General features: G+C 31.1%; 1 protein-coding gene across 1 annotated transcript in view; it reads right to left on the reverse strand.

The window, feature by feature from the left end:
- The window catches only part of LOC139487430 (diacylglycerol lipase-beta-like), a 31,850-nt gene extending 21,239 nt beyond the window's left edge, over positions 1-10,611 (reverse strand). The window contains exons 1-4 of the mRNA XM_071272210.1: positions 10,443-10,611; positions 2,754-3,224; positions 1,826-1,916; positions 742-863 (exon numbers count right to left, since the gene is read on the reverse strand). Coding sequence (XP_071128311.1) covers positions 742-863; positions 1,826-1,916; positions 2,754-3,224; positions 10,443-10,537 — 779 coding nt within the window. The 5' untranslated portion in view covers positions 10,538-10,611. The remainder of the gene's footprint in view (positions 1-741; positions 864-1,825; positions 1,917-2,753; positions 3,225-10,442) is intronic.
- Positions 10,612-10,658: the final 47 nt, after the last annotated feature.

Below are 10,658 nucleotides of genomic sequence, written 5' to 3' on the forward strand. Positions count from 1 at the left end.
TATGGACAGTGCATGATTATCTCAAGGTCGCAGTGCAAGTGCACCCATATTGAGTTTGAAAAATCAAAAAAAAATATTCCATATATATATTTGTGAGGATTAAAAATTTATAATATAAATACTTCAGTATAAATGTTTTAAATAGATATAGGAAGATGTGTTATGAGTGCCAATGAGACAACTCTCCATCCAAATAACAATTTATAAAAGTAAACCATTATACAAATGTAGGTCAATGTAGGGTCTTAAACACAGAGCCTTGGCTCACACCGAACAACAAGCTATAAAGGGCCCCAAAATTACTAGTGTAAAACCATTCAAATGGGAAAACCAACAGTCTAATCTATATAAAAAAACAAGAAACGAGAAACATGTATAAATTACATAAACAAATGACAACTACTGTACATCAGATTCCTGACTTAGGACAGGTGCAAACATTTGCAGCTGGATTAAACGTTTTAATGGTACCAAACCTTCTCCCTTTTTCTGAAACAATAGTATAACATCACAACATAGAAAATTATACGATAAAATATCAATTGGAAAGCTTAACTCAATCAAAAACGTAAATTAATACACTATGAACAAACAAGTTTGATCTGCAATAACTGAATGCAAATACATATTTTTTTTTAAAGTACATTTTAAATTAAAACATTTTGATCACTAGAAATAGCTAACCACTTGAAAGCAATCTTTTAAAAATAATTTTCTTTTTGAAAGTATTACTACATGTACCTTGTTGATCCATTTGTGAATGTATCATATGATATAGATGGCAAATCACTGATCTGTTTCTCTTGGTCTTTATGTACCAGTATCAAACCAGCAGCAATATCAGTGGGTACCAGATCTACATCCTGTCAGAAAAGAGACATACATAGCCTATTCAAAATCAAAAGTTAAATTATACAGTCAGGGGTCCTACTTGTACAAGTAACTTTTATTTACTTGAAGGAGTAAATTTTAATATACTTATATAAGTAAATTTGTAGGATACTTATACATGTGAATTTTATTTACTTGTATAGGTAAAAAAAAAATGGCTAAGTTATGTCCCTTAGACATTAAGATTTTTTTATAATTTTAATCTGTTCTCCTCATAACTTTGTCCTATTTGCTTTTCTTAAATTCTTATGATTTCTTTGCTCTTATAGAATTTTAAATTGTGTACCCTTTGCAGATGTCTTTAATAATCATTCAAGTGTAATTTCATGGACAATGGAAATCCTATTTGTCTGTTATCTTCAGAACACTGGTCATTTACAACCCCCAAGGAGCAATTGTTGAAGGCCTTGAAGATCTTTGCGCAATCAGTTTCTTTTTTGAACTAATGAGATGAACCATTGCACTCTAAAAAAAAATATGAGCCAACTTTCCAAAAATCATTAAAGGCATGTTTTTACATTTCAAAAATTGAGAATTTTTGTGGGATTGTATTTTTTTTTTACTTATATATACAAGTAAATTTTTGAGAAAATTAAGGGGAGATTATTCAAACATTATAATTCACTTATATAAGTATAATAATATTTTTTTTAACGCTTCAAGTAAATAAAAATTACTTGTACAAGTAGTACCCCTGACTGTTAAAGATGTTTACCATCATGTTAGTGTTAAAAGTTGTTTAACAAAGTTTAATTTTATTTAGAAAGAAAAATGATGTAAATTCAACATTGAAGGAACTGAAAATGTCTGATACTGAATGGAATAACTAGGATATAAAAATATGATAAGCATGATAGTTATTACCTGGAATGATACATTGTATGTACATGTATAAAATTAATCATGTTAATAGAAACAAACGAATAATCATTACCTTAAAATAATCTGCCAGAATTTGTGAGATAGCATTAAACGCACCAGTATTTTTTTCACTTCCTGCCACACAACAACATATTATTTTACATCTGTAAATGAGAAAAAAATCAAATTCATAAATCTAAATAAACAAATTAACTTGGGACTTCTTTTTCATAATTACATGTACAAATGTACATGTTCACACAAAGAACCATGTCGCATATTTAATATGCCAATCATTTTTAAATGTCGTGTTCTGTCATGCGATCAGTAATAGCAATTATTTCTTCTGTATTCTTGTGACCTTGTGCATTCTTATCCATTTAGGATTTAGGCTTCAATGACTGATCTTTGATAATCTCTTGAATCACATATTGTTTATCATGTTTATACTCAAAATGCTTCAAAGTACAGTAAATCAGATAGAACTCAATAATCATGATTAATTTGATTTACTCACTACTCAGTTTTTAATGTCTTTACCAGCTACAGATGTAAATGCATACTTTCATTAGACCATTGGTTTTCCCGTTTGAATGGTTTTACAGTAGTAATTTTGGGGCCCTTTATAGCTTGTTGTTTGGTGTCAGCCAAGGCTCCGTGTTGAAGGCTGTACCTTGACCTACATGTATAATGGTTTACTTTTATAAATAGTTATTTGGATTGAGAGTTGTCTCATTGGCACTCATACCGCATCTTCCTATATCTATTCTCCTTACTACAGCTGTATGTCAGTATACAATGTAATACATGTATCACTACATCTTCCTATATCTATTTATTCTCCTTACTACAGCTGTATGTCAGTATACAATGTAATACATGTATCACTACAACCAGATTATAATTGTCTGAGGAAGGGAAATCTTATTATCAAGCATGGTAATACATGTACACTATAAATACAATGTATATAAATTAAGAAAATCTATTAACAGTCTAACCTTTTTTCCCACTTGTTTATGGCAGAAGAAGAAGCACCACTTTCTTTGCTGTATAGTCCCTCATGATGTGTTTTCTTTGATCCCCCTAAAATACCAAACACAAATAAAAAAGCAATGAACACAGTTACGGCTAGAACCCAGAATACAATAACAGTGATTTTAACAGCCAGTTCTACACTATGTTCACACATAGTCTTCATTCCAAAGGCCCAATAACTTCCTAATATATTCCAAATAACTTCTACGATGGCAAGAACTGATCGTACATAAAGAACCTTGACAAATTTCCTCCTAGGCTGAGCATTCATTATAGAACCACGTGAGCTGATAAACACACTTATACATGTAGTGATTATACACACACACATTATGACAAGGATTCCAATACAATAGATCTGTAGATAACTTCCTTCTGTACATCTAATAAAGGCATCTTGGTGCAGGTTATACACAACTGACATAAAAATTAACCTGAAAATAAAAAAAAACACTTCTGTACTTCTATAATTCGTTTCTGTGTGTGTTACATTTTAACTTTGTGTTTCTTTTGTGTCGTTTGTTTCCTCTTATATTTGAGTGTGTATTCACATTATTATAAGACGTATCACGGTACTTTTTTATCCCAAATTCATGTATTAAGTTTTGACAGTCAGGGGACTTACTTAAATGAATGATTTTCTAAATCACTGATTCAAGTAACATTATTTCCACAAAGGTTGGGAGTAAGAGTTGTCCTTCTTTAATAATCACCAATTAAGTAGTACAAATTAATCACTAGAAGAAGTGATTTAATTTTATTGTAACTTTAAATATAGAATACTAATGATCCAGGGACTAATTATGTTTCTAAAATTATCAGAACCAACATCTGTGTTGATAGGATGACCAGGTCATTTCAGGTGATGGCCTTGTACTGAATCTAGGATAATGAAATAAAAATCACTTGTTTAAGTATCATACCTCAATTTCCGTCCCAAAAATCACTTCTTTAAGTATCATTATAATTATCTTAATAACCCCCACTAATTTCAACACCCCGAACAGTGAAATTTTTATCCCGAACAGTAGAATTTATTACATAATCTGAAAGATGAAACCTTGAACTTCACAGGAAAAATACTCCCACTGCTGTGAAAAATCTTTTAAGAAAGTATCAGTTCATTATGTAAAGCCATTATTATAGCATTTTTTCAACTAAAATAGAATTTGCAGCTAAATGATAGCATTAAGGGCACAAACCTTGCTACTTAAAAGAAGAAAAAAGGTCATTTTTTCAATTTAACTAATCATGCTAATGAAAAACTATTATTTAAACCTATGTGTTTAAAATTTTTGTAAAACTACAAAATCACAATTTGTGACAAAACTTCGAATTTGCTACTTAAATAAGTGATTTAAAAATCACTTATTTAAGTAAGTCCTCTGACTGTTTGATGTTATATTTGTTATTCTCATCAGATTTTGTCTAATGCTTAGTTTGTTTCTGTATGTGTTACATTTTAACATTGTGTCCTCATTCTCCTCTTATATTTAATGTGTTTCCCTCGGTTTTGGTTTGTGACCATGATTTGTTTTTTTTCTATCGATTTATGAGTTTTGAACATCGGTATACTATAGCTGCCTTTATCTATACACAATGAACATAAAAATCAACCTGGAAATAAAAAATAAAACACTTCTATATACATTGCAGACATTTACAGCAACATGCAGGACCCATCATTGCTAAAATTATTGACAATTTATCACCTAAAATTCTTAAAATAACAAATATACCAACTATTTCAGTGGCTCAGCTTTCAAAGAACTTGTACATGTAATCTTTAATGTTTTTTAGTTATAGTCTATACAAAACATGATTTATAGTGTCCTACTCTTATAGAACACTTGCTTTGAAGTGTCTCACTCTATTATAGTGTCCTACTCTTATAGAACACTTGCTTTGAAGTGTCTCACTCTATTATAGTGTCCTACTCTTATAGAACACTTGCTTTGAAGTGTCTCACTCTATTATAGTGTCCTACTCTTATAGAACACTTGCTTTGAAGTGTCTCACTCTATAGAATAAGAACACATGTTTTGCACTACACTTCCGGTTTATACATCATGGATTCCGTGACAGGGCTCAAAAGGGAATATCTCTCCAAAAAATTCCCTAAAGGGTGGGTCTTTTCACCACCGAAAACCACCGCATACCACCGAACACCAAAAAAAAAACCACCAAGCACTTAGAAAAACAATGATGGCAGATGCTATACAATTAAAAGATTAAATAAATTATATCACTTATAATTTAATCAATTTTTAGAGCATCATTTTAATGTTAAAGTCGATAATCATGATAATCAACATGACCAAAATAAAGAAAAACGTCTTCAGATTCATTACTATTTTTCAGGATTACATTGTGTGCGTCTACCTATATATTTATAATTAACATGTATTTATCTGTTCAAATATCCTTGATCTCTGATTTTGATATCTGTCTCTTTTCTTATAATTGGTACAACTATTTTAAGAAGACATAGATGAAGAAGAATGAAAAAAAAAAATATACATATGAGGATTGAGGAGTTGTCATATGGTGTTATAGACTCTCATTTTCTGATTGATGTGGATATTTGGTCTCTTACTCTTATGATATATGTTGAATTAATAACTAAAATACTATAGGTCATCTGTATACATGATAAGACAAAAGACAAATTTATCAAATAAATTTGTGTAGTGTTCGGTGGTGTAAAGACCAGTGTAACTATTGGCCAAGAGTATGATTCAGTACTTTAATGCATGCTGATTAGCGTTTTAATAAAGATTTAGGACAATCCTGGAAAAATGAGTTGCATTCCTGTCGATTCTCTACGAGAAGCTCTATTGATAGTAGACTTTATTATTTACAGAATTTTATTCATAGAACTTCAGATTTCGGGTACAAGTCAAATCAGCACCTGGTCAAATCAGCACCCATAGAAAAAGTCAAATCGGCATCTAGTCAAATCGGCACCTATTTAAAATCAATTCCACATCCAATAATATATATAAATAATTCTAAAAATATATAAACCATGATGTATTTTTGGGGTTGGAATTTTTTCATGCATTACATCGTTAAAAAGCATCAAGCAGTTAGAAATAGAATACAAAAGTTTAATTATTTTAAGTTTTCCCAACATTCTATGACTGAGGTTTTGATCAGTGTTTATTTTCAATTAATCAATAAGTACATACATGTAGTTAATACATTTGTATGTTTAACTCAAAAGTATATGTAAGTGATAAATTTGTCCTGGTAAAATATGTCTGGGCGGACAAACATTACTAGTAAAAAAAGTCCATGGTTACAGAATTTACTAGTATATTTAGTCTGATGTTAGTAATATATGTCCCCAGACTAATTTTCCTAGGTAATCATGTCCTTTCAAATCATATAATAAATTCAATTACATTTAAACCATGGAAATTTAAATGTTATGTCTTAGTAATGTTTAAGAGTTGCATAGTTATATTTTTGATAAAATTCATGTCCCCAGACTAATTTTCCTAGGAAATCATGTCCATGTCATTAATAGTTCTAGGTTAAAATGTCCATGCCCTTAATTTTAAAAGGTGAATATAAATGTAATATGTTTTAATATTGTTAAAGAGTTGTGTATCAATTTTTTAAATAAAATTTATGTCCCCAGACTAATTTTCCTGGGAAATCATGTCTATGTCATTAGTATTCCTAGGTAAAAATGTCCACATCTTTTATTATAAAAGGAAAATGTTATAAGCAATGGAAACTCAATATTCAGGTTATAAAGGAAATGTCCTTCACTTTAATTGTTCTAGGTTACATAGTACAATTTAAATTTTCCAATCTTATCTAACATTTTTGTTCATCTATTTTAAATATATTTTATGATATAATAAAATTATAAGAAAAACAAGTCTTGGCACAATTTTTCCTAGGGAAACAAGTGCCAGACATAATTTACTAGCTATGGACTTATTTTCCTAGGAACATTTGTCTTAGGACTTATATTCCTAGTAAAATCATGGACATGGACTTTATTAACTAGGAAAAAAAGTCTGGAGGACAAATTTTACTACCGGACCAAATTTACTGTTACATATACAGGTAGTTCAATGAGTGATGTCACTGGCGGATCTAGAAATTTTCATAAGTGGGGGCCCAGTGACTGACTAAGAGGGGGCCGCTCCAGTCACGCTTCAGTGATTCCCTTTATAAGCAACCATATTTTTTTCCCAAAAAGGGGGGCCTCTAGATGTTTCATTCTTAAAAACTTCATAAGAAACAACAAAACCCTTACCCAAGATGTTGTTTAACAATGAAACAATAAGAAGCAATACAACGGAAAACTATGAGTCCCTTTCAATAATTCAAACTTTCATGCAAAATAATTACCCATTACATGTACAACTGTAAGAGTTTTTTTTTTTAGGAAAGTTCAAACAGCATTAAACCAATAATCCTGCAAAATGCTCCACTGGTTAAAAGATACATAAAAATACCCAATACCTCATATATACATGTATAACCTAAAATACACATTTAGTTGAGAGAAAAAAAATATATACATGGGCCATTGCCAATTATTGTAATTGAGTTTGTGCCAATAAAATATTTGTATACAGCAACCCTTAAAAATGTGAATAAAATTCTGGCCAACCCCTTCCTTATTTATCTCTTCTTGGGTAAATATTTACTGTTAAATTTCTAGCCAACCCCTTCCTTATTTATCTCTTCTTGGGTAAATATATACTGTTAAATTTCTGGCCAACCCCTTCCTTATTTATCTCTTCTTGGGTAAATATATACTGTTAAATTTCTGGACAACCCCTTCCTTATTTATCTCTTCTTGGGTAAATATTTACTGTTAAATTTCTGGACAACCCCTTCCTTATTTATCTCTTCTTGGGTAAATATTTACTGTTAAATTTCTGGCCAACCCCTTCCTTATTTATCTCTTCTTGGGTAAATATATACTGTTAAATTTTTGGTCAACCCCTTCCTTATTTATCTCTTCTTGGGTAAATATATACTGTTAAATTTCTGGCCAACCCCTTCCTTATTCATCTCTTCTTGGGTAAATATATACTGTTAAATTTCTGGACAACCCCTTCCTTATTCATCTCTTCTTGGGTAAATATATACTGTTAAATTTCTGGACAACCCCTTCCTTATTTATCTCTTCTTGGGTAAATATATACTGTTAAATTTCTGGACAACCCCTTCCTTATTTATCTCTTCTTGGGTAATACTGTTAAATTTCTGGCCAACCCCTTCCTTATTTATCTCTTCTTGGGTAAATATATACTGTTAAATTTCTGGCCAACCCCTTCCTTATTTATCTCTTCTTGGGTAAATATATACTGTTAAATTTCTGGACAACCCCTTCCTTATTTATCTCTTCTTGGGTAAATATATACTGTTAAATTTCTGGACAACCCCTTCCTTATTTATCTCTTCTTGGGTAAATATATACTGTTAAATTTCTGGCCAACCCCTTCCTTATTTATCTCTTCTTGGGTAAATATATACTGTTAAATTTCTGGACAACCCCTTCCTTATTTATCTCTTCTTGGGTAAATATATACTGTTAAATTTCTGGACAACCCCTTCCTTATTTATCTCTTCTTGGGTAAATATATACTGTTAAATTTCTGGACAACCCCTTCCTTATTTATCTCTTCTTGGGTAAATATTTACTGTTAAATTTCTGGACAACCCCTTCCTTATTTATCTCTTCTTGGGTAAATATATACTGTTAAATTTCTGGACAACCCCTTCCTTATTTATCTCTTCTTGGGTAAATATATACTGTTAAATTTCTGGACAACCCCTTCCTTATTTATCTCTTCTTGGGTAAATATTTACTGTTAAATTTCTGGACAACCCCTTCCTTATTTATCTCTTCTTGGGTAAATATTTACTGTTAAATTTCTGGACAACCCCTTCCTTTTTTATCTCTTCTTGATTGTATCTTATACAGAAACATAACAAACCAACAAGATTGTACCATACTACAAAATGATCTAAACTGCCTAGCCAATTGGGAAAAAACTTGGGGTATGCAATTCCATCCTGAAAAATGCAACTCCCTCACTGTAACAAGATCACAGTCACCATTCAAACATGATTATGTATTAAAAGGCCACATCTTAGAATCCGTCAGCACTGCAAAATATCTTGGTATCACCCTTTCTCACAACATGTCTTGGGATACACACATAAATAATATTACTTCAAAAGCAAATAAGATCTTAGGCTTTCTAAAAAGAAACTTGAAAATAAACCAGGAAGAAACTAAAAGTTTGGCATACAAATCCATGGTACGTTCTAATTTAGAATACTGCTCTTCAGTTTGGTCACCTCACACCCAAAAACAAAAAAACAACATTGAAAAAGTACAAAGAAGGGCAGCATGCTATGTCACCAACAGATACCACAACACCAGTAGTGTTACTTCCATGATTGACCATCTTCAATGGAAGTCACTTGAAACTCGCAGAAACATCAATCGAGTCACTATGCTTTACAAAATCTCTCACCATCTCATTGCAGTAGACCCAAACCTTTACCTTGTACCACAGCCAGTCAAAAACACCAGATTCACTAATCCATTACAATACCAGACATTTAGCACAAGAACAGACTATTTCAAGTACAGCTTTTTTCCATTCACTGTTGTACTGTGGAACTCACTCCCACAAAACATCATCAGCGTTAACTCCCTGGATCAGTTTAAAATACTGATCCAGAGTCAGTATATTTAGATATCTAACCTGTTTGTAAATAATGTAAATGCGTTAATTTTTGTTTTGTTTTTGCACAAAATTATTTTTGAATTATTGCACAAAATTATCTTTGAATTATTGCACAAAATTAGTTATTATATTTTATTAAGTGTCTGTTTGCGATGCGCCGACGTATAGTCATCAATGTGCTGATGGATCGTCATATGATGTAGATGTAGATGAATATTTACTGTTAAATTTCTGGACAACCCCTTCCTTATTTATCTCTTCTTGGGTAAATATTTACTGTTAAATTTCTGGACAACCCCTTCCTTATTTATCTCTTCTTGGGTAAATATTTACTGTTAAATTTCTGGACAACCCCTTCCTTATTTATCTCTTCTTGGGTAAATATTTACTGTTAAATTTCTGGACAACCCCTTCCTTATTTATCTCTTCTTGGGTAAAAATTTACTGTTAAATTTCTGGACAACCCATTCCTTATTTATCTCTTCTTGGGTAAATATATACTGTTAAATTTCTGGACAACCCATTCCTTATTTTACTGTTTTTGTTTCAAATACTGTTAAAAATTGACTATATCAAGTGCCGATTTAACCAGGTGCCAATTTGACTAGATGGCGATAAGACTATACCAGGTGCCGATTTGACCAGGTGCTGATTTAACCAGGTGCCGTTTTGACTAGAATTCCAGATTTCTTTACGAGAACTTTATTGATAGTCGACTTTATGAGAAGCTCTATTGATAGTCAACTTTGCAAAAAACTCTATTGATAGTCGACTCTATTATTTGCAGAATTTTATTGATAGAACTTCCTATTCCTATGGCCATATATGTCCATTTGTTATGATGAACCTTTAAAAACAGTTTTAATATAAAATTAATATAAAAAACATTATTTTATTATCAGTATATGGGACATTTACCAAATCACTCTACAAAATATTTCTAAAATTCCTGGGAAAACAAAATCATCTGATCCTATTCCCCATTTCCTCCCAAATGCTATTAATCCTGGCATTTTTAAGTTTCTGTTTCAGAATCCAAAAAGCAAAACAAATTCATCCATGTTTCTGTTGTTTCCTAGTTAATTTTGTTAAACCCCTTCTCATTGGCTTAGTTTTACACTAGAACCAATTAAA

The sequence above is a fragment of the Mytilus edulis genome, chromosome 9 (genome assembly GCF_963676685.1).
Source record: "Mytilus edulis chromosome 9, xbMytEdul2.2, whole genome shotgun sequence".
NCBI classification, from domain to species: domain Eukaryota; kingdom Metazoa; phylum Mollusca; class Bivalvia; order Mytilida; family Mytilidae; genus Mytilus; species Mytilus edulis.